This window comes from Theropithecus gelada, chromosome 15 (assembly GCF_003255815.1).
Source record: "Theropithecus gelada isolate Dixy chromosome 15, Tgel_1.0, whole genome shotgun sequence".
Lineage (NCBI taxonomy): Eukaryota > Metazoa > Chordata > Mammalia > Primates > Cercopithecidae > Theropithecus > Theropithecus gelada.
Window position 1 is genome coordinate 36,146,068 of NC_037683.1, and position 25,190 is coordinate 36,171,257.

Below are 25,190 nucleotides of genomic sequence, written 5' to 3' on the forward strand. Positions count from 1 at the left end.
AAAATATTCCTTTTTTTTTTTTTTTTGAGATGGAGTCTTGCTCTGTCGCACAGGCTGGAGTACAGTGGTGCGATCTCAGCTCACTGCAACCTCTGCCTCCCGGATTCAAGTGATTCTCCTGCCTCAGCCTCCCGAGTAGCTGGGATAACAGGCGCCCGCCACCACACGCTGCTAATTTTTGTATTTTTAGTAGAGACGGGGTTTCACCATGTTGGTCAGGCCGGTCTCGAACTCCTGACCTCGTGATCCACCTACCTTAGCCTCCCAAAGTACTGAGATTACAGGCATGAACCACTGCGCCCGGCCTTTTTTTTTTTTTTTTTTTTTTTTTGAGACGGAGTCCCACTCTGTCACCCAGGCTGGCGTGAGTGCAGTGGCACGATCTTGGCTCACTGCAACCTCTGCCTCCTGGGTTTAATCAATTCTTCCTGCCTCAGCCTCCTGAATAGCTAGGATTACAGGCACTAGCCACCATGCCTGCCTAATTTTTATATTTTTTAGTGGAGACGGGGTTTATGCCGTGTTGACCAATTGAACTCCTGACCATGTTTGTCATGTTAAACTCCTGACGTCAGGTGCGTCAGCCTCCCAAAGTGCTGGGATTACAGGTGTGAGCCACCATGCCCGGCCTGTTTGACCTTTGTGATATGGCTGTGACTAATACTTTTTGGAAGTTAGTCCCCGGAGTTATACTGGATTTTACTTAGGGAAAAGGGTCATGCCTCTCTGGCTGTCGGATTTACTGATAGTACTAAGGACTCAGTGGGGTTTGATTCTGGACCTTTGATTCTGGTTTGATTTTTGAAAATCAAAAAGATATGAGCTCCAGGGAGCAGGGTGGCTTTGGTGACATGGCAAGATAGTTGGCTGTGGCAGGGAGTTGAAGGAAGTGGGTAGAAAATTAACGTCTTGTAAATATTCCCTGGGAAATACAATTTGTTGTTAAGAGAACAGACTTGGCAGCCAGATTGCCCTAGGTTCAAATCTTGGCTTGATGCTTATCAGCTGTGTAACCATGGATAATTCCATACATCTCTGTGCCTCAGTTTCCTCAAAATGGGATAACAGTAGTACCTCCCTCAGGACTGTTGTGGCAAATTAATGGACTAATAAGGGGAAGCACTTAGTACAGTGCCTGGCCCAGCATAGGTACCACCAGGCTTGTTCTTTAGCTCACTGCTTTTTCACAATCATCGTAAAATAGGGGATACTCACATGAAGGAACTGAAGTTCAGAGAGGCCAAGTAACTTGCCGAAGAAAGCACAGCTGGCAAGCGGCAGTAGTAAGACCAGAATTCCAGTTTCTCATGCTCTGTTGTTGTTATATCCTAAAGAGAGCAGCTCTGGGTAGCCAGAAGCTTCCCTAAAGTCACAGGACATGGGGTATGGGCTCGCTGGGATGAGAAAGGAGACAAGAGGGCTTTGGAAAGAAATGCCGGATTCACTCCCCTTCCTGTCTTCAGGCACTGTTGGAATGTTTCCCAAGGCCCATCTAGAAAGAACAACCTGTGACTCACAGTCACTTCTCATTTTCCGCCTGAACCCCCTCACCCATTCAGGCAGCCGCTAAAGTTGAGGTTGCAGCCTCAGACTATATTTTCTGTCCTTGTGGACCCCCAGTGTGTCATCTTGTTGGGAGATCTGGTGACACACGTGTCAACATAATGTCATCAAAATGGAAATTCTTTGAAATCTTTAGGTGATTGCAATTCACATTCTATATGTATGCACTTGTCAAAAGTTTTGATTTGAGGCCTTAGAATTATGTTTTGAAACCTTTCCACGTACCATGAGTTTTCCCAGACCTGTCAAAGCCAGGCTGCATCTCAGAAACCAGGTCCTTGATTTCCATCCAGGGCAAGGGCCTGGCCCCAGCTGGGCTGTAAGCAGGTGGGGGTGGGGTGCAATGCTCCACTGCAATGTTGAAATATTGCTTGAACTAAATCAAATCAAAGGTCAGCTTTACTCAGACACGAATAGAAAACACAATTGCATTCGATTACAGAACAGCATGAACCCCCACAAATATCAGACTGCCTTTAAAAGGTTTTGAATTCTTTTTTTTTTTTTTTTTTTTTGAGACGGAGTCTGGCTCTGTCGCCCGGGCTGGAGTGCAGTGGCCGGATCTCAGCTCACTGCAAGCTCCGTCCCCCGGGTTTACGCCATTCTCCTGCCTCAGCCTCCCGAGTAGCTGGGACTACAGGCGCCCGCCGCCTCGCCCGGCTAGTTTTTTGTATTTTTTAGTAGAGACGGGGTTTCACCGTGTTCGCCAGGATGGTCTCGATCTCCTGACCTCGTGATCCGCCCGTCTCGGCCTCCCAAAGTGCTGGGATTACAGGCTTGAGCCACCGCGCCCGGCCAAAAGGTTTTGAATTCTTAACATCAAGAACAGTGTTGCATGTCTCCTGCTTTTCCAACATAAGGTTTATTTATTCTGTGGGTGGCAAAGAGCAATTTGGGAGTCCAGTTTGTTTCTCATTGAAAGCTTTCCCATTTCTGGTCCTCTCGTCACTGTTGCATTGAGGCACCAAAAGGCAATCTCAGTGACACTGTTCAACAGACTGAGTTGCACCGGATAATGATGCCATTTTGCACTTTTCATATATTATTACATTGAAGGCTTCAAACAGCACTAGCAGGGGCAAATTGGTATTATTATCTCCATTTCATTGGTGAGGAAACTGAGGCTTAAAAGGGTAATATCTGTTGTCCAAGATTACAGAGTAAAGCTGTACATTGAATCGGGGTCTGTCTGACTCCCAGGCTCAGCATTTTCTCCCCACACTATGCTGCCATGTTGCTTATTCCAACATTAGGAAGCATAGGTGCCATCCCCAGCTTTTGAGGCCAAAATCATGATGAAGCATTTTTAAAACATATCATTACTTTGCTGATATAGTGGAAAGAACCAAAGTTTTGCAGTCAAAGCTGTCTGGGTTCAAATTTACCACTTGTTTGTTCTATGACTCTGAGCAAGATATTCTCCAGATCTGTTTCCTCATTTGAAAAATGGGAATAATAATAATACCTTTGTTTACAAGCTGTTCTTAAAGATTCTGGAAAATAATGCTAATAGTGTGCCTAATGCTTAGTAAATATGAGTCACTTTTCTATGCCCACAAAGCACTACTATGTCCCTTAATACATTTTGTTAATTTTTATTTATTTATTTATTTATTTATTTATTTATTTATTTTATTTATTTTTGAGATAGAGTCTCGCTCTGTCGCTAGGGCTGGAGTGCAGTGGCCGGATCTCAGCTCACTGCAATCTCCACCTCCCGGGTTTATGCCATTCTCCTGCCTCAGCCTCCCGAGTAGCTGGGACTACAGGTGCCTGCCACCCCGCCCGGCTAGTTTTTTGTATTTTTTAGTAGAGATGGGGTTTCACCGGGTTAGCCAGGATGGTCTCGATCTCCTGACCTCGTGATCCGCCCGTCTGGGCCTCCCAAAGTGCTGGGATTACAGGCTTGAGTCACTGCGTCCGGCCCGTTAATTTTAAAAGTTAGAAAAAAATTAAACTATTTATACATTGTGCATGTTAATTCTTCCTTAGACCAGCCTTAGGAAGGATCTCATCCCTAACTTGTAAACTCATCTTTTTTCCATTCTCTTTGTGCCTGGACTTCTCAGGGCCCTGCAGGCTGATTCTAGTCCCATGTTGTGTGGTGTTTGAAGTGTCTGGCCCCTTTTTTCAGTCAGAGACCAGCTCATCCTTGAGAACTCAATGCCTCAAACTCTCTTTTCTTTTTCTCTCTGCCTCTTCTGTTTGATGTAGTCTTTCCTGATTCTGGACTCTGTTTCTTCATACTTTCTATCTCTTACCTTCTCTTCACTCCTTTTGTCTTCCACGTGTCCTCTCATCTTTCTGCCTCTCTGGTCTTCAGGCAGAGTTTTCTTCTCAGCTATCTTCTTTCTTTTTCTGATGTTGGTTCTTTGTTTCTTCTTCTCTTTCTGTTCAGATCCAAAATTCATTTGGGTCAATGTTATGTCTTAGTGTTATCTTCCACTTCCTTCTGAGCTTCCAAGCCAGCCTGACTGTGCCCTTCCACGCCCTGGCCAGTGTGACCAGGACATCCTTTCCCTCTGGGGCTGCACTGGCTCTTTGGGGGACTTGTTACATTCAGGGTCTTCAACCCTCATTCTAGGGGCTTCCAGCAACCTCTCCCACCTTCCCTCTTCTCAGTAAGACGTGGGTATTGTCTTATTCTGTTTGTGCTGCTAGAAGAAAATTCTTGAGAGTGAGTAGAAATTGACTTCTCACAGTTCTGGAGGCTGGGAAATCCAAAATCAAGGTGTGGGCAGGTTTGGTGTCTGGTGAGGGCTGCTCTCTGCTTCCAGGATGGTGCCTTGTTGCTGCATTCTTAGGAGGGGGCAAACAGCATTTCCTCAACTGGCAGAAGGGACTGGAGCCACTCCCTCAAGCCGTTTTATAGGGGCCCTCAGAGAGCCTAACTGACTTTCCCAAGGTCATGTAACTGGAAATTTCTGGAACTGAGTTTTTTCAGGTCTGTCTTGGTATCCCTTGGCAAGCCTTCTCTGTAGAGAAGGAAGCGTCTCCTGGGTTGGAAAGCCCAGGCTGGGATGAACAGCATGGGTGTCCTTAGGCTGCGTGTACCACACACCCCTGGCCTACTCTCCCCTGCCCTAAGGAGTCACCTGAAGGAGCAGCTGCATCACCCTGCCTCACCCCTTCTCCTGAGCACCCACCAACCTGGTCTTCCCAGAGAGTGTTCAGCTATTGGTGAAGCAGGCAGCATCTGTTCTTCAAGAAGACAGCAGAGCATCAGGAAAACAAAACACTAAAAAATACCATAAAGCCACTGGACTGTATTTGTTACCAGCCCTTGTGTAGCAGAGAAGTTTCAAGGTCTTATTTATAAGGCTGGACAAGCTCAGTGTGATTAAAACCACGAGTTAGAATTTGCCTCCCCCTCCCAGGCCCTGCCCAGTTGACAGCTCCTAGCAGGCTGGGAGACCCCCACCCCACCCCCACCCCCACCCCAGGGGGTCCATTGAAGAAGACATCTGGACCTGGGATACTGATGTGATTTTCCCTACTTCTGTTTTTTCATTTGCCTCCTCCACCCACTTCTAAAGCAGCTGATTGCTTTGGTTCCTTTTCATGTTGAGCAAAAGAGAAGACAGAGATCTTGAAACCCGAGCTGGGGACTGGAGGGCACTGACCGAGAGTAACCCTGTCTGGCTCAGCTCAACTCAGCTCAGCAAACGGCTTCCCTCCTCCGCCTTCCTGAGCTGCCCTCCCTCCTCTCCTCTCCTCCTTCTTCTCTTGCCTCCCCGCAGACAGCCTAACCCCTTTCCTCCCTCTCTTCCCTCCTCCCACCTTCCTGGTCCTCTATGCTCAGAGAACTGAAGGAACACTGAATGGCTGGGAAAGCAGGACCTCGCCCCCACCCCACGTCACACCCCTCCGCCTGCACGTGCAAGTGCGTTCCTCAGCTTGGTCCCAGAGGCTTAGATGTGTGGCAAGAAACTGAGGGTTCTGCCTCGTTTCTTCCCCAGCCCACAAACACACATTTCACCTGTGCTTTGTGCTTTTTCCTTTCCTTTGCCCCACTTTATGGTGCACACAGCGAAGCTCTTGGCTAGTTGGTAGGCCACTGCTCCTCCAGGCAAAACCAAGGAGGCTGAGCTCAGCAGATCGAGTATTTTGCTCTGTATTGAAGAAACTGTGGTGGGAGAGCTCTCCTGACCTTCTGCTGGATAGTGACTTTCTCTTCTGCTGGCAGCAGTAGCCCGGCTCTGCATCCTGTGACAGAGGTCATACCTTCCAGTTACCCGAGCAAACACTTGGAGCAAGTCAGCTTTTTCCGCTGAAAGAGCACGTTCACGTTCTTGATCTTTGGTTTGCGCAACAACCTGTGAATGTTATCAGCCCCCTTTTTCTTTTTTTTTTTTTTGAGACAGAGTGTCACTCTTGTTGCCCAGGCAGGATTGCAATGGCGCAATCTCAGCTCACTGCAACCTCTGCCTCCCAGGTTCAAGCAATTCTCCTGCCTCAGCCTCCCGAGTAGCTGGGATTACAGGCATGCACCACCACACCCGGCTAATTTTGTATTTTTAGTAGAGATGAGGTTTCTTCATGTTGGTCAGGCTGGTCTCGAACTCCCAACCTCAGTTGATCCGCCCATCTCGGCTTCCCAAAGTGCTGTATTAGCCTCATTTTATATCCAAGGAAACTGAGGCTTAAGGAGATTTAAATAAGGGGGAAAGTAAGCTTCATGATTACACAGTCAGGAAATGGCAGAGCTGACTCTTGAATTCAGACCCTCCGATGCTGCATCCAGTGCTGATTTTGTTTTGCCCTGTGTTCCTTTCAATGTCAGGTTGAGAAGACCTCAGAGATCATCTTCTCCAACCCACACATTTTACTGATTATAAAATCCAGGTCTGCATTAACTCGTTGGCCAAAGTTAAATGGCTAAATGACTATCCTGTTCAGGAAGTATTCCCTGTCTTGTGTGGAATGATTGGTCTTTTGTCCAGGTCACCTTCCACCTATATCTGTCCTTCCAGTGACTGGCAGATATGATCATTCCTGGTGATTCCCTGTAAAATATTAGATTTATTTATTCTTTTATAAAGTTATGAATAGACAAATCAGTCAGCTTCAACCTTTCCTTTACCTTATAGATAGTATCAGCAGAAAGAACTCAATAACTCTGTCTTAGGAACTCAGCCAGGCTAATATGTATTGTAATACACACATACATATGCACACACATACACACATGTGCATACGTTAGATCACAAATTCAACATCTCAACTTAGCTGCCAAAGCCACTTCTGTGTCTTGTCTATTCTGAATATGCTTTACGGTTAAATTAGCCACAAATCTGTTCAGATCAGTCATTCCTGAAAATGAAGATATTAGCCATCCTTTACCTGGTACCTTACTCATTGCCTGGATTATACTAGGTCTGCAGGTGCATTTTCTCATTTAACACCTAGCTCAGCCCAATGAGGCAGATGCCATTGTCATCTCCATTTTTATCATTTAATTAACTCAGCCTTCCTCTGTCCTGTTGACCTGGGCTGACGCAGCTGAGTGGGCTTAGCGGAACTCTTGTGTCCTCTTCACCTGGTTTGTTTCAAGTTCATGTCCTGCTTCATCTTTTCCCTAACTCACTGCAAGGTGAATTTACTTCTCTGCAATTGGCAATTCCCCAAATCACTTCAAGTCATTAATTTATTCACTCATTTGTATTCATTCATTTATTAGTTCATCCATTCATCCATTCATTCATTCATCCAATTCACTGAGTGCCTCCTCTGTGCCAGGCACTGCTGGCTTTGGAAATACAAATTCTGGCCCTCAAGGAGTTTCTGTTCTTCTGGGAGCAGGATATATCACAGTGACTGCAGCTTGATCTGTGTGGTACTAGTGGGAAACATAGGATGTTGGGCACAAAAGAGTCACAAAACGCTGGGCGCGGTGGCTCACACCTGTAATCCTAGCACTTTGGGAGGCCAAGGTGGGTGGATCACCTGAGGTCAGGAGTTTAAGACCAGCCTGGCCAACATGGTGAAACCCTGTCTCTACTAAAAATACAAAAAAAAACCCAAAAAAAAATTAGTTGGGTGTGATGGTGGGCACCTGTAATTCCTACTACTTGGGAGGCCAAGGCAGGAGAATTGCTTGAACCTAGGTGGTGGAGGTTGCAGTGAGCCAAGAGCAGGCCACTTCACGCCTGGTGAAAGAGCAAAACTCTGTCTCAAAAAAAAAAAGAAAGTCACAAAAAAGAGCCAGCTCTTAACCCAGCTTGAGGGTGGGAAGGCCCGGGCAGGCTTCCTGGAGGAGGTGACTCATGGACCATGTCATGAGGATGAGGTCAGAGGAGAAGGTATGTTTCAGACATCTGACTTTCTAGATATTCTTGGCTTTTCACCCATTTTCCTGCCAGCAACATAGTGGAGAAGACTGAGACCAGCAGGTACAAAGCCACTGTACTCTGTCCTCACCCCCTCCTTTTTTCTCCCCTTCCTACCACCCTAATCTGAGGTTTTGAGAAATCTCCCCTCTGATTATCTGCTTGTTTATTCATTTGTTGAGAATCTACTATGTGCATAGCATTATGACCACAAAATGCCCTGGTCATTGTCATCATGAGAGGTCTTGCCCCTTCCTGTCCAGCCATAGCTCCCAGTGATTTTTGACTCAGTCCTTTTTCAGAACTTGGCTCCAGTCTGGTTGCTCCCCATAAAGCACTTACAGATAAACCTCATCTTGGGCCAGCGCTTCCATTTACTGTCTCCTTTTGGCTTTCTTATCCTTCCTTCTGCCTTCTTGAATTGATTTGCCTCTTTATCTCCCCTTTCAGCCTTGAAAGTTCCTCAAAGGCAGGGACTGTGTTCCATCTTTTCTATAAATGGCAGTGTCGTACAGTGGTAGAGTTGAATGAAAGAATCTTTTTGGTAATCACAAATTATTACCATATATTGAGCACCTACCATGATGAATATCTCTGGTCTTCATATCTTTGAAATGTGGATACTATTACCTTCAGTTAATTGGTAAGAGAATTTGTGCTCAGGGAGGTAAAGTCACTTCCTCACAATCACACAGCTATTTCACAGTGGAGTACGGCATCAAATTGAGGTTTTTCTGGTCCCAAACCCTGATGTTTCCTCCACATCATTGTTTCTCAGACTTGATTGGAATCACCTGAGAAGTTTTATTAAATTCTTTTTTGGAGACAGAGTCTCGCTCTGTCACCCAGGCTGGAGTGCAATGGTGCAATCTCTGCTCAGTGCAACCTCCGCCTCCCAGGTTCAAGTGATTCTCCTGCCTCAGCCTCCCAAGTAGCTGGGATTACAGGTACCCACCATCACACTCAGCTAATTTTGATATGTTTAATAGAGACGGGGTTTCACCAGGCTGATCTCGAACTCCTGACCTCAAGTGATCCGCCCACCTCGGGCCTCCCCAAGTGCTGGGATTACAGGTGTGAGCCACTGCGCCCAGTCAAGTTTTATTAAATTCTGATGCCTGGGTCTTACCCTAGCGGTTCTCATTAGTTGCTCCATGGTGTGGCCTGGGCTTTGGGATTTTTGTGAAGCCCCCAGCTGAGTCTAACAGGCAGTCATGTTTGAGAACCAGTATACTACACCATGTTGCCTTCCTGTTTTCACACAGGTTGGTGCTAGTGCGTGACTCGAAGCCTACACGGGTGGATTTCCACGTGATCAGGCTGCAAGTTCTTTGTAGCTGAGGATCTTTGGCCCTCCCTGCTGCTTCCCCACCCAGCGAACCTACCATACCATGCACGTGCACAGCCAAGGGTTGTTGACTGTTTAATCAGCCTCTGGGTTCTTATGTCTTATCGGGGGATTCACTGATAGGAGGTTGGAGCTTGATCACATCCAGATGTTCTCATCTTCGGAACAGAATAGTCTTATAAACATGCTGAGCACACTCACTGGTCTGGAGAGTGTTGCAGGATGACCTAGGCCCATTGCAAGGGTGGCCTGGGTCACCCTCCCACACTTCTGCCACCCTGCTTAGGAAGGAGAGAGCTGTTTTGAAGTTCCCTGGTGCAATATGATGTATTGCTCTGGCTCTGCTCAGGAGGACTCTATGGCCCACCTAGTCAGTGAGCGTTAGCTAATACCTGTATTCTGTTTCTGTTGAGGTTTCACAGAGGCCTTTTTTGACCCTTCATTTTATAGGTAAGGCAATGGAGGCACAACTACATGAAATGACCTGACAAATAAATGGATATAGAACCCAGGTTTCTGATTCCCAGGGTGGTGCTTTGTCCACGGTTGTACAGTGATCAGTGTCTACCTTTTCACACCAGTCCTCAGCTGAAGCCACCAGCTTACACCTTCCTTCCTAGTTCTCCCAAGAACAGAAAGTGACCCCGGATGTTGCTTGCTGTTCCTGGGAAGGCAGTTCTAGTGGTTAGCCATCCTGTTCACTCCTGGGGTGTGGCCTGGGGATGGTCCTGACATCCCTGGGCTCTTCCTGGACCTGATCAGCTAAAAGGAAATCTCCTGTGATGGTGCTCAGACACTTTTGGAACCTTGCCAGCCCTAATCCCATCTCCTAGTATTTAGTATTCAGCTACCCTTCACTGGGCAGTAATTCTGTGCCAGGTCTGATCTGGGCACTGGTGGTACTGAGAACACATATTCCCTATCCTGTAGGCACAGTCTCGTGGAGGCAGCATGCAAGTAAAACAATGTTCCTTAAACTATGGTTTCACACCTCCCTCCCTGAACATTAAAAGTGCAAGGGATACTTATTCAAAATGTAGATTTGTGGTCTCTGCATTGTAGACCCACTATTTCAGAATTTCTGGGGATTGGGCCCAAGAAACTGCATTTTAGCATGCTCCCTAAATGAAGCTCAGGTGCTCTGAGGTTTGACAACTGTAGTAGAGAACCCGATGGTAACAGTGTACAGTCATATGTGATGGGAAGCATCAGGTACGTAGCAGTTTGCAGGAGCACTGATTCTGAGGGACACTAACTGGGTCTAGGAACAGCTACTGGCTGTCATGAGGGATGACTAGGAGCTAGCCATAGAGGGGTAGCAGTGAATCATTTCTCTAGCGATGTGAATCTTGCTCAATGTGTCCTGTCTATATAACTCAATATTACTGAAGTTTGCCTATAGCAGAATACACCTGGGTCATGCAGCATTGATGAGAGACTGGCTGGGCTGTCAGGCCCTCCTGCTACTTTATCTCTGCGTGTGACCCTCTTAGCTCCGAGGATTAACTCCTGTCCTCATTAAGCCTCACACTGTAGCCCCATTTTCACATGAAACCTGTTTCTCTTCCGGTAAATGATTTCAGTTTGCAAAGTTTGCCCTCTAGAGGTTGCATAGTGCCTGGGCCTGTGGACTCAGTTCGTGTGGTCCTGATGAGCTGGTTTCATCGTTATTACAAAGAAGTTAGGCTGTTAGGAGAGTGGGTTGGAAGGAGGAGAGGTAGACAGTCAAATGAGTCAGGGAAAACTATACTGTTTCAGAGTCATAGGGCTCCTACCAAGCATCTGGTCAGAAACCTCTCATTTTGGAGATCAAGAAACTGAGGTTCAAAAAGATGACATGAAGTACACAGTGACGCCACCAGACACAGCCTCCAACTCTAGGGACTACAATTCTGGATTCTTAGTGGTGCTTTTTCTGTTTTGCTGCACTGGATTGAAGCCTTTTCTAAATGTACCAAGAGGTCCTATTATTTAGAGAGATTCTGTATGAAATCCTTTAGCAATCAAATCATTCAATAGGGCTGATGGTTTAAATATATGTTTATGTGTTTTCCTAAAGCCCGGCAGACCTGGGTTTTAGAGCTTTGTATCACATGTTTTATGTTTGGAATTAAAATGAGACCATGTCTGTGAAGGCATTTTGATATGCATAATGCACTCTGCCAGTGTTTGCCAAAACATGGTCCCCAGGTCAGCAGCATCAGCATCACCTGTAAGTGATTCTCCTGTCACATCCCAGGCCTGCTGTATTGGAAACTCTGGGGGTGGGGCCCAGCAGTTTGCATTTTAACAAGCCCTCCAGGTGATTCTGATGCATACTTAAGTTTGAGAACCGTTGCTTGCTTTGCATTAAATAGGAGATCAGTCTCTGCAGCTTGTGGGAATAAGGCTTTAAATCTCTCCAATTTTAACTCTGTGAGATGGCGCTGGGGAGACGGGAATGAATGGACTAGTGTGACAAAGCTCAGGTGGGATGGGCGAGATCATTTCAAAGTTTTGACTTCTTGCTTGAAAAGCGAGGAAAGGCTGGGTGTGGTGGGTCACGCCTGTAATCCCAGCACTTTGGGAGGCCTAGGCAGGTGGATCACAAGGTCACGAGTTCAAGACCAGCCTGCCTACATGGTGAAACCCCGTCTGTACTAAAGATTAAAAAAAAAAAAATTAGCCAGGCATGGTGGTGCACACCTGTAATCCCAGCTACTTGGGAGGCTGAGGCAGGAGAATCTCTTGAACCCGGGAGGTGGGGGTTGCAGTGAGCCGAGATCGCACCATTGCACTCCAACCTGGGCGACAGGGCGAGACTCCATCTCAAAATTAAAAAAAAGAAAAGGAAAGGCTGTGTGTGTGTGTGTGTGTGTGTGTGTGTGTGTGTGTGTAATGGCACCATCACACTGTTTGAGTTGAGGAGCACATGCTGGGTGAGGCTCAACATGTTACCAGAAAGCAATATTTTCATGCCTCTCTTGATACGGCAATGCTCCCCTGTCTCATTCCTGTGTGCGCTTAGCCAGGCGACTGTTGATCATCAATATTATGATATGTTTCTCTACTGTCCCGTTGTGCCTACTTTTTTCTTTTTTTTTTTTTTTTGGAGTTACTTACTAAATAAAAACGAAACACTATTTCTCAATAGACTTGAAGCTTCAGGATTTCCTGGTGGACAATGAAACCTTCTCTGGGTTCCTGTATCATAACCTGTCTCTCCCAAAGTCTACTGTGGACAAGATGCTGAGGGCTGATGTCATTCTCCACAAGGTAAGCTGACGCCTCCAGCTTCCTCAGTGGGGCTGATGGCAATTACGTTGTGCAGCTACTAGAAAGAAATGAATAAGCCCCTGTCCTCGTAATGGTGGTGAAGGGGAGGGAGGCAGTTCGAATTCAACTTCATTTAATTTTACTTCCCTATTCAGGCAGGAATTGCCAAACCATCCAGGAGTGGAATATGCAACCTGGCGTCATGGGCCAGCTGGTTGAAATAAAATTGATTTCTGGCTTGTCACTTGGCATTTGTGATGACTTCCTTCTACAAGGGATATATTTTAAGTTGAGTTAAACTTAAAAAATAGTCACAGTTCTGAGACAATAACCATGGTTAAGGATTATTGATCTGGAGGAACTCTGTCTAAAAAATTGAAGACAGGAGACTTTAGACAAGGGTATATTTGGAGACTTTAAGAATTTTTTTTTTTTTTTTTGAGATGGAGTCTCGCTCTGTCACCCAGGCTGGAATGCAGTGGCATGATCTTGGCTCATTGCAAGCTCCACCTCCCAGGTTCATGCCGTTCTCCTGCCTCAGCCTCCTGAGTAGCTGGGACTACAGGCACCCGCCACCAAGCCCAGCTAATTTTTTCTATTTTTTTGTAGAGACGGGGTTTCATTATGTTAGCCAGGATGGTCTCGATCTCCTGACCTCGTGATCTGCCCGCCTCGGCCTCCCAAAGTGCTGGGATTACAGGCATGAGCCACCGTGCCCGGCCAACTTTTAAGAATTTTATAAAATCAGGGCCAGATGCAGTGGCACTGAGTTGAGAACCGTTGCTTGCTTTGCATTAAATAGGAGATCAGTCCCTGCAGCTTGTGGGAATAAGGCTTTAAATCTCTCCAATTTTAGCTCTGTGAGATGGCACTGGGGAGACAGAAATGAATGGACTAGTGTCACAAAGCTCAGGTGGGATGGGCGAGATCACTTCAAAGGTCTATAATCCCACGTCTATAATCCCAGCACTTTGGGAGGCCAAGGGAGGCAGATCACTTGAGGTCAGGAGTTCGAGACCACCCTGGCCAACATGGGAAAACCCGTCTCTACTTAAAATACAAAAATTAGCTAAGCATGGTGGCATGCGCCTATAGTCCCAGCTACTTGTGAGGCTGAAGTACAGGAGAGTCATTTGAACCTGGGAGGCAGAGGTTGCAGTGAGCCAAGATCCTGTTGCGGCACTCCAGCCTGGGTGACAGAGCGAGACTCCATCTCAAAAAAAAAAAAAAAGGAATTTCTATAAAATCTGGAAATAATATTAGTGTTTTTGTTGAATTTTAACTTTAGAATCATAGAAAACTTCCTCTGGCATCATTATTAGGCAGCTCTTGTGCAATGGGTAGCACCAGACCCAGCTTGCATGGTTATTGATTTTTCAGAGATACTTTTCGAGCATATTCTCTGGCAGAAAGGGGAACTGCTTCCTCCCCTGTCTCATGTCTGCATACTAGCTTGTCTTTACAAGAAGCAGAAGTAGTGGAAATGTTTATTCTTGAAAATAACCTTTTTGCTTCACATGATCTAGAATTTTTAAAATTAGAAAAATGTGCTTACTGCTTGCCCTTCTGAAACTAGGAAAATATGCCTTATGTTTACCAATTGTGTGGTCAGGAGAGGGGCCAAAGGCATCAGGCTTTTGAAAGTAGTTGCATTTAGCATAATTTCTATTGCCCTCTTCCAATTTCATATCTGTCACATCTAATTAGTTTAAAATAAGGGGCATCCTAAGCATGGAGATGGTCCTTGAATGGTCCTTGGAGTTTCTGTGTTGTCAGTATTCTTTGTTTTGAGCACACAAGACATTTATTGAAAAATTCTTGGGATCAGTACTTGTGTAAGGAAAGGAAAGGGAACAAAGCATGATTGGGCAGAGGCAGAAGATAACATCAACAAAGGCCCTCTGTTGTTAGTATTCTTTTTTTTTTTGAATTGGAGTCTTGCTCTGTTGCCCAGGCTGGAGTGCTGTGGCATGATCTCAGCTCACTGCAACCTCTGCCTCCCAGGTTCAAGCGATTCTCCTGCCTCAGCCTCCTGAGTAGCTGGGATTACAGGCATGCGCCACCACACCTGGCTAATTTTTGTATTTTTAGTAGAGATGGGGTTTCTCCATGTTGGTTGGCCAGGCTGGTCTTGAACTCCTGACCTCAGGTGATCCGTCCTCCTCGGCCTCCCAAAGTGCTGGGATTACAGGCGTAAGCCACTGCACCTGGCCTGTTGTCAGTATTCTTAAACACAGACGCTAACTGTAGGCTGACAGCCTAGTGGCAAGGACTGGTTAAAGAAACAAGTAGAACTGAAGTGTGCTTGAGTGTCTCTGGCAGTCAGCAAAAACTTAATGGGAATCATGGTAGGCCAAATGCTCTGCTGTATTTCAAAAGCTACATGGGTTTTGAGAGGCTTTTGGTCCATCGCTTACCTTAGGTTGTGTTATAAGCACAGCAGCCTGCACCAATTTAAACTAACAGGGCAGTTAGTAATGGTGTAATAAAGAGTCTGCATTGTTCATTCATTCAACAAATACTGGCTATAATGTTTCAGCACTGTAGATGCAAAGTGAGCGCAATAAATAGGCTCTTCTTCTTTCAAAGCTTGTGGTCCATTAGACCACGTATGAAGAAGAATTGTTGAGGCCCAGAAAGGCAGTTAAGTAAAATATGACCAAGAAGAGGCTCTCTAGTGGGTTTGGTATAAAGAAAAGATAAGAATGACTTGGAATTGGCCTCTCAATGAGATGATACGAGGCCTGGCTTTCTGGCACTCTGCTCTAGGGCAAGTAAAATGGAGAATTCCAAATTCTGAAATTGTTAGAACATAGTTCTGTGTCTTACTTAAATATCTATACTTACAGATAAACAGCATAAATGCTTTCTCCCCATATTTCAGCCCAATACTACTTAAAGACAACATAAATTGCAAAATAGTGAGGATGTTGTTCCTCTAATGAAAGTGGTTCCAGGAGTTCAGACTCTGGATTCCTATTTGCCAAATCATGTGTCCCACTCTTAAGAAAATGAGTTGGACTCTGGATTTTTCTTTGCAAGAGGGACAAGAGTATGGGAGGTATTGAGTTAATGCAACCTGCAGGTTTTAAGTGTCCTGTCATTGTGCCTTGTGCTTTGATACATTCTGAGGTTCAGTAAAGAGACCTGATGCATTGGATTGTTGCAATGGTACCTGTTTTAAGATCTTCAAAGCTGTATCGATAAGAAGTTCTCCCAAAGACTTCAAGGACCCAGCTTCCGATCTTCATAATCCTGTTGTGCTTGTCTCTCTTTGCATGAAATGCTTCCAGGTATTTTTGCAAGGCTACCAGTTACATTTGACCAGTCTGTGCAACGGATCAAAATCAGAAGAGGTGATTCAACTTGGTGACCAAGAAGTTTCCGAGCTTTGTGGCCTACCAAGGGAGAAACTGGCTGCAGCCGGGCAGGTACTTCATTCCAACGTGGACATCCTGAAGCCAATCCTGGTGAGTAGACTTGCTCAGTGGAGAAACTTCAAACACTAATGCTTTTGGAATGTGAGGTTTTTCCTTGGACAACATGACTTTGTTTTGTAGAAAAGTACGGCTGGCTGGGAGTTTGTGATATAATTTAGTTCAGTGGTATTCTAAGTGTTCTTAGTGTTCTTTCAGACTTTTGGGCCATCTCCAAAGGGTGAATGGGAGGAATAAGCTGGGTGTGGCTGAGTTTAAGCCAAAAGTTTTTTGTGCTTATTTCCATCAGAGAAGACCTGCTTTTTCATGTTTTTACTATTATAATACTAAGCAAGAGTTCTTTTGAAAACAGGGTTCTTCATATTTAAAAAAATAAAGTCTTGAAACCATTGATGGGAAGATGGATATCTATTTATGTTTAAAAACCCATCATAAAGATGACATTGTGGGCTGTCAACAGTTGGAAGGCCCTGGAATTAGATGAGACCACACTAATTAGCTTAATTAGTAATAAAATTGCAAGGAAAAATTCCAACAAAGTTTTTTCAGCCTAGGAAGCAATAGTTCAGAGAAGCACTCTGTGAGAATACCCATTCATTCTTAACCAAAAAATGCAGGTGAGCCTGAGCAGTTTGGCCATCAGAGTGTTTTGTATAGTTCCAGAACAAATATGTCTCTAGGTGTTCTGAGAACTCTGGTGAAATTCCTCTCCTTACCCCAAACATCATCATTTAATATCCGGGATTCTGGTTTTCTACTCACCAGATAGATTCTCTTAAAACCAGAGGAAGATTCCTGGAGGAGGAATGTATCTGGAAAGAGATGTTCCTTATTATAATAAAATGAAATTGTAATACTCTTGGATTGTATATAGCACAAATTCTTTATAGAGAGTTGGTCCTCCCAGGGAATTAAGAATATTCAGTTTCTGGACCCTGTTGCTAGATCATACCCTAGAATGTGACCTTGGAAACATGCCTCGGGATTCATACCCTTGATTGACAATCAAAAAGTTTTTGTATTGGCCAGGCGTGGTGGCTCACGCCTGTAATCCCAGTACTTTCAGAGTCCAAGGCGGGCAGATCATGTGAGGTCAGGAGTTCGAGACCAGCCTGGCCAACGTGGTGAAACCCTGTCTCTACAAAAATACAAAAAAGAGCCCGGCATGATGGCGGGTACCTGTAATTCCAGCTACTCGGGAGGCTGAGGCAGGAGAATTGCTTGAGCCTGGGAGGTGGAGGTTGCAGTGAGCTAAGATCCATCTCACTCTGTTCCCCAGGCTGGAGTGCAGTGGTGCCATCTCGACTCACTGCAACCTCCGCCTCAGGCTCAAGCGATTCTCATGCCTCAGCCTTCGAGTAGCTGGGACTACAGGCGCCTGCCACCACGCCCAGCTATTTTTTGTATTTTTAGTAGAGATAGGGTTTCACTATGTTGCCCAGCTGGTCTCGAACTCCTGAGCTCAAGTGATTTGCCCACCTCGGCCTCCCAAAGTGTTGGGATTAAAGGCATGAGTCACCGTGCCCGGTCCCATGTTATAATTTAAATTAAGATATATTTCTCTATGGGGATCTTTGCAACCCTAAGGAACTGGCCTAAAAAGTTAGGGAAGCTGACTTGTGCAGACATTTGCAGCCTGTTGGTCTTTTTTGTGCTGCGAGTCATAGAGGGTCAAAGGTTATTATGAATGGTAAAAAAATTCATTATGAAACCATTTTCTTGGACTGTTTTGGGCTGCTTCACTACACGACCAGAATGCTCACCCTTTCAGTTGGAATGATGGAAATTTTGGAAAAGATGGGTGTTGTTAGAAGACATCATAATTTGTTCTGGTGCTGTGCCCATTCATTCTGTTTCATTTGTGTTTACTCTTTAAACACCTATTGTGTACACAACCCAGTAAAATCCCTCCACTCCCATAATGCCTGAATTACACTCATAGTAGAATGACTGTTTAGCCCTCATCATCTGACAGTTAACAGCTCACGTTTCAACCTGACAGTAGCTCTCTGGGAGGATTAGCAGCATGACAGAGTGCAGGGTAATGCACCTTCAGAACCATCAGCCACACTGCGTCCCATCCTGCTGTGTTGTGGTTGTGCCTTGTGGATCCATTGGTTTATGACCAGGTGTTGATTAAGGTGGCTGCTACCAGGTGATTTCTGCACATCTCTTGGGTTTGTGGAGCATCTCAGGTTCTGCTTCTACCCCTCTGCTGTTACCAAGAGACCTCTCTTCAAAATGGGGCTCTTGAGTTAGAATAGAATGAGTTATCAGGATTGTTTTGTGTAGAGATGATTTTTGAGGAAGCCTTTGGGATGAAATGACTTCCAAACATTTTGAAATGTGACTCTTACTTATTGAATTAAGCATGGCCTTAATTGGAATGCAGGGACTGATACTTGATTTATATTAAGCAGCCTTTTTCTATTGCTGTTTGGTTGAAATTTCAACATGTGTGACGGTAGATGGATGTGACATGTGGTAACTTGCACATGGGCAGTTAACTGCGCCAAGAACAGCAGCAGTAGCAGCAAGCAGATGCAAGGCCCAACATGACAGGGAGAGAAACTCTTCTTTCAATATGTGCTTCTGAACCAAAAGTGGAATTTCATAAGAGACATATTTTGAAACATATCTACTTCTTTTGTGTGTGTCTGTGTGTGTTTCCCTGTTTCCAGCCAAGGGTATTGTGACTTTCTCCTGGGCCTCCTTCAGAATCTGGGTGCTCTGGAAAGCAGTGTTTTGGCAACATGGGGAAAGTGTGGCAGTGTGGGAGGGTCTGCTGGATCTGGGTTTGAGTATCGCGTTTGAATATTTTACTAGCATTGACGCCGGATCAGTTATTTAGTCCCCGTAAGCCTCAGTTATCTCTTCTACATTCACTTAATATATTTGACCCTTTGTTGTGATTATTGGTTATACATATGAAGAGCCTGGTGTGGGGCCTGGCACACAATAGGTGCTCAATAAATGGAAGTTGATAATTTAATTGACATGAGTAATAGAAATTATGTCCTTGAAAATAGTCGCTTCAAGATAGAAGTTTTCAGCCAGGCACAGTGGCTCACGTCTGTTGTAATCCCAGCACGTTGCAGGGGCTGAGATGGGTGGATCACTTGAGGCCAGGAGTTCAAGACCAGCCTGGTCAACATGGTGAAACCCCCTCTCTACTAAAAATACAAAAATTTGTCGGGCAGGCATGGTGGCACATACCTGTAATCGCAGCTACTCCAGAGGCTGAGGCACAAAAATCACTTGAACCCAGGAAGTGGAGATTGCAGTGAGCTGAGATCACTCCACTGCATTCCAGCCTGGGTGACAGAGTGAGACTGTCTCAAAAGAGATGGAAGTTTTCTTCTGTAGATCAGTGTTAGATCATACCAAGCAAAGTGGTCCTGGCGAATATTTCCGTGAAAAACTGCGTTCTTGCTCAGATATCGTCAAGGCCTTTCACCCAAAGATTCTTATTTATGCCCTAGTCTGTACCTTGTGTGAAGATTAATACTGGATCTCAGAATGCTGTTGTGTTTTTAAAGTTCCCTGGGGTTAAGAGCAGTTTCCATTAGGTGTTCTCTGCTTTTTACTTAAAAATCTTACTCATGCATTGAGCAATATTTGTTGAGTTCTTATTATGTGTCAGGTATTTTCTGGGAGCTGGACTCAACTCAAAAGATACCCTTTTGATGAGAACAAAGGTAGGTGGATATATGAAATATTATCTGTGGGATAAATGCGCTTAGTCATGAGGGAGACTTGTTACGGAGTGCTCATTGCATTTGTACTGTTGAGTTAACAACTTCTAGGAGGAGCTCAGGGCCACCTGGCAGGAGCTTCTATTGTCTTGCTGCTCAACAAGGTGTATTTGGCTATAGGGTGTGCTGGGCAGGTGAACTTTTCCTAACTTTCCCTTGGGTCCTTCCTAAAGCAGCATGTACCTTTCCCAGAGTGAGGACAGGGCCACTCTCCTGTCCCACAGAAACCTCCAATCTGTTTTGGACTGCAGGAAGGAGCCATAGTAGTGGACTAGCAAATTTTGGCCAGAGAGGTTGATTTACTTCTGTTGTCAGGGTCCTCACTGATTGTATTTTTAAATTCTTTTTTATTGCTACTGTAACAAGTCACCAAATACTTAGCAGTTTATAACCACATAAATTTATTATTTCACAAGGCCAGAAGTCTAGGTACAGCAGAGCGTACCTAGGTCTACTTCTTAGAGTCTCACAGGCCTGATATCAAGGTGTTTGTGGGGCTGTGTTTTTTAGGGGGGCTCTGAAGATGAATCTGCTTTGCAGCTTATCCAGGATATCAGCTGAATTCAGTCCCCTGCAGTTGTAGGACTGAAGTCCATTTCCTTGCTGGCTGTCAGCAGGGACTGGTTTTGCTCCTAAAGGTTGCCGTCATTCCTTCTTACGCTTTTCGTGTGACCCCTCTCCCACAAGTGGGTTGAGTGTCTCTCACACTTTAAATCTCTGACGCCTCCTGTCTCATCTGAACTGTCTCCAGTCACAGAAAGTTCTTTACTTTTAAGGGCTCAGGTGTTCAGTTTGGCCCCATTCACATAATCCAGGATAATCTCCTTATTTTGAGGTTCATAACTTTAATTACATCTACACAGTACATTTGCCATGAAATGTGCATATTCACAGACTCCAGAATTCGGGTGTGGACATCTTTGCGGGGGATATTCAGCCTGCTACAGCTTTCTTGCCTGGAAGGAATAGTTTAGCATGTATTTGAAGTGTTCCCTCAGTGCCTTTGGCTTTTATTGACCCCTCTGCAGCTGTCCACTTTCTCTTGCCCATATTCAGAAAGTGACTGTAAAGCATAATAAGCGTTACCTATTAGAGTTTTTAATGTACAAACCAAACAGAGGTGACTTTGGGAGCAGAACATCTCTGAACAAGGTATGAGACATTCATCGAAAAAAATCCATCAAATGTTTATTGTATGTCGGCTTTATACCAGCCGTGTTCTAGGCACTGAAATTCAACCACGAACAAGGCAGACGTGATGCACTTGGAGCTTTCATTCTAGTGGACACTGAGAACCAGGCTGAAGGCTGAGTCTGGGAATCTGAGGAATTCTTTGTAGGTCCTGGGTCTGCAGAGTGAGAACTGTCCTCTCGTTCCAGTTTCACTGATGACCTCTTGACCAGCTCCCTCACGGCAGTCTTTGCCAACGTGGACACTGTGGGCTCTAGTGGGAGGAATGTTGGGTTGAATGAGCTAGATTTGGGCTCTATCCTTGACTCACCATTGCCTCAGTGATGTGAAAATGGTGTGTGCTCCTTAAGGTTGGAAGTCTAGGCATGCAGATTTATCTCCATCTCAATAATGTGGGGGAAAAAAGGAAGTTGTTTTCGTGGAACCAGTGGTTCCACAGAAACTGTCCACGTGTTTTCCAGTGTGCCCAGCACATTCCCACCAAGGTGGATCTTGGTTCATGAGAGAAGGTGGTAAAGTGAGGGTGCCCTGAGGCTCCCAGAAGACAAGTAATGTCACAGCTGGGCTGTGTATAGATCGAACAAGCAGATGGATAAGGTGCGAACAAAGTCATCCTTGTCTTGAGGCGTCTTTGTTTAGCTTCCTCTTGACTGTTAGACAAGGACCCAGAATACAGATGGGGCTCGTTGCTACCTTCAGCCTCATGGCTTTTTAGGGCTAGATACTTCAACTTGTTACATGCAGTCCTTAAAGCGTCTGTGTGGGTTTTTGCAGGAGAGAACACTTGCTCTTCGTGTTCTCCTGTCTGGAACCCAGACATTGTCGGAAAGTATCAGATTTTGTTTGGCTTTGTGTGATTTTACTGCCCACCTGTTTACTTACTTTCTCCCAGCAAGCAGCCGCAATCCTCATCGGTTGGTCATTGGTGGAATGACACACTGTGTAGATTTACTCTTCAGACTCTGTGTTCGCCTAATTCTTATGGGAAAAGAAGAGCGCTAGCTGGTAGATATAGCAATGTGTTAATATGACTGCTCAACTCCATTTATACAGACATTTTCACTGCAGTTATTCTATTTCTTCATTGAAAATTGTTGCCATATCTAAGATACAGGTTTAATTTTTTCCTCTGAATTATGTGGTAGTAGATGTATTTATGTTTAGAAACAGCAAAAAATGAAGTGTTTGGATGCCTTAAACACATCTAATTTAAAAGTTAATATTTAGCTTGTTGAATTATTTATTAAAAGATTAGAATGTTCCTTAGAAAAGTAGTTTTATGATATCCTATTTCAATAAAAAATATTAAAATGTTTCCCAGAGGAAATCTTTACTGTCATAGAAATCACCAGAAGGAGATAGCGATGACTTCTGGGTGGTGATAGTCTTTGATTTGTGGTTTACTTGTTTTCAGTTTGAACTTAAACATACTAATCCTAGCCTGAGTTGGATTTTGCATGTGGGCAAAGTGAAGTAGAGATTTGTGTCTACTTTATGAAGACATTTAAAGGACATTTGAAATGTTTCAATGAACACATTGTAACATGCATTCCCAGGAGGAAAACAAAATTGTGTATTGTGTTGAAAATATTATTCCAATGTATGTATACCCACTTCTCATTTTGTCAGAGAATTCCTGAAAAATTGGAATGTAGATGAGATTTTTATAAATTGAAAATATTTTCAGTTGCATTTTAATTGCACAGATGTGTTTTCTACTTCTATTTGGCTGTGCCTCCTAATGCATTAGTAATATTATCTTCCAGTGTTCATTTTGTGCAGTGATAATGGATTAACAAACACATTCATTCACTTAGCAAACGTTTATTGAGCCCTAATCAGTGCCATGCTCTAGGCCAGGGAGGCAGTCATGTGCAAGGTCCAGTCCTCTCTTTTTCTGTCCTGGTTGGGGAATGGGTGGGACAGACCAGGAAAGGAGCAACTGCTGTATGGAGCAGGAGACCCTTGGCTGGTTGCGATATAGGCCCTGATGGGGCCTCCTACTGCGGTCTTTCCAGTCAGAAAAGAAGCATCCTCTAAATGGGGACCTAAAGAATGGATGTCAGCCAAGTAAAGAACAGGGAGTAGAATGTTCCTGGTAGAGGACATCGTATATGCATTGGTCCAGAGAGGAGAGGGAAGAGAAGGTAGCATTTAGGGGAACTGTACCTAATCGAGATAGTTCAGCATGGAGCAGATATAGCTGTGGGGAGTTTGATGAGAGAAGGAATGATGAGATATGATGCTGCGGAGGTGGGCAAAGATTGGCTGAGGCAGGTCTTTCTTCACAAGCCATGTGAGGATATAGGGCCTCATTCTCAGAGCAAGGGGAGCCATTAAAGGCTCCACAGGCTGAGTGACTTGATGAGGTGAATACAAAACAGAGCATTTCTGTGAATGTTAATGGCCTTTGGAGCAGAACTCACATTACTCCATCTTTTGGAGTAACTCACATTACTCCATGACTCATGCACTTCTCCCTTCTTTTTCATTTTTCTTCTAGAAACACTTACTGGGTATCTAATTGTTAAGTGCCCAGAACTGTGCTACATACTGAGTTGAAATAAGACACCATCTCAAAGATTAAAGCCAAATTGACTTTGGCAGCTTATAGCTTTTAAACAATTTTTCAGTCCTTCTCGACTTAACTCATAAGCTAATGAGGATGGAAAGAATATAATGAAGCCATCTCTTAGACCTAGAAAGAATGGGGCACAACAGCCTTTGTCTTTCTGGGGCCAGAGTCGCCGAACGTCATGCTTTTAGGAAACGTTGTATGTTGTGAGTAACACATTTTGCGGAAGTGGGTGGGTGGGAGCTTTCAAATAATAACAACAAGCATTTGTGCATTCTTCCTGTAATGACATTACAGTTAGGATCTAACTATAATGAGTTATGATCTGAAAATATTGAGTCATACATGAATTCCTGTTAGCTTAACTCAGAAAATATAGTCCCTCACTAAAGGTTTTATTTTCCTTCTTTTTCCCATTTCCTTTACTTCGTATGAGAAAGTCACTTGCCTCCTGGGTGCAGTGGAGACCTGTACGAGTCCATAGCCAAGAGAATGTTTTTGGTTAGAAAAATAATAGTAGGAATTCCAAGCTGTGAATTGCTTACTGAAGCTCTTTGGAAATAGGATTTGGCAAGTAAGCATGAGCAGGAGACCACAGTTAATAGTAGGTGCAGACACATGATTCTCAGGCTGTATTTTGTGGTCTAGTTTCAAGGCATGAATTCTTTGCTGGGGTTAATTTTATTCAAGGAAGTTATCTGTCTGTTAGATCTGATATGTGCTCAGGCCAACATAGATTCTGTACCCTTCCTTTCTTCCTGCTCAACTATCCTTCCTCTTTTATCTTTTCATTGAATTAAAAAGAAAATTATGAAATAGTTTCAACATGAAAAAAGGTACAGAGAATAACATAAAGAACACTTCTGGCCAGGCGTGGTGGCTCATGCTTGCAATCCCAGCACTTTGGGAGGCCGAGGCAAGCAGATCACTTGAGGTCAGGAGTTGGAGACCAGCCTGGCCAACATGGTGAAACACTGCCTCTACCAAAAATACAAAAATTAGCCAGGCATGGTGCATGCACCTGTAATCCCAGCTACTTGAGAGACTGAGGCAGGAGAATTGCTTGAATCTGGGAGGGGGAGGTTGCAGTGAACTGAGATCACACCACTGCACTCTAGCCTGGGTGACAGAGTGAGACTCCATCTCAAAACAAACAAACAAAAACACTCCTGTGCCATCATCCATCATTTTGCCATGCTGACTCCAGGTTCTATTTAAGAAATAAAACATTACAGGTACAGCTGATGCCACCTCTGTTTCCCTAGCTCTTTCTTCAAAGATAACTCCTGTCTTGCAGTTGGATGTTTTAATCCTCTATATCATGTATACTTACATTCTTGAATAACACTATTTGGTACTGGCCTAAATGTGTTCACATTGTGTAAGTGTGCATAGTGGCCTGCCACTTCATTCGGAATTATGTTCTTGAGATTTATCAGTGTTGATACATGTGGAATCTGGTTAATTTTTGCCGTAATATTCTGTTTTTATACTAAACTTTTTTTTTTTTTTTTTTTTTTTTGAGGCGGAGTCTCGCTCTGTCGCCCAGGCTGGAGTGCAGTGGCCGGATCTCAGCTCACTGCAAGCTCCGCCTCCTGGGTTTACGCCATTCTCCTGCCTCAGCCTCCCGAGTAGCTGGGACTACAGGCGCCCGCCACCTCGCCTGGCTAGTTTTTTGTATTTTTAGTAGAGACGGGGTTTCACCGTGTTAGCCAGGATGGTCTTGATCTCCTGACC

At 44.6% G+C, this 25,190-nt stretch overlaps 1 protein-coding gene across 1 annotated transcript in view; it reads left to right on the forward strand.

Moving 5' to 3' along the window:
• ABCA1 (ATP binding cassette subfamily A member 1) overlaps positions 1-25,190 on the forward strand; it is a 146,898-nt gene that overhangs the window by 53,212 nt on the left and 68,496 nt on the right. The window contains exons 6-7 of the mRNA XM_025358994.1: positions 12,374-12,495; positions 15,789-15,965. Coding sequence (XP_025214779.1) covers positions 12,374-12,495; positions 15,789-15,965 — 299 coding nt within the window. The remainder of the gene's footprint in view (positions 1-12,373; positions 12,496-15,788; positions 15,966-25,190) is intronic.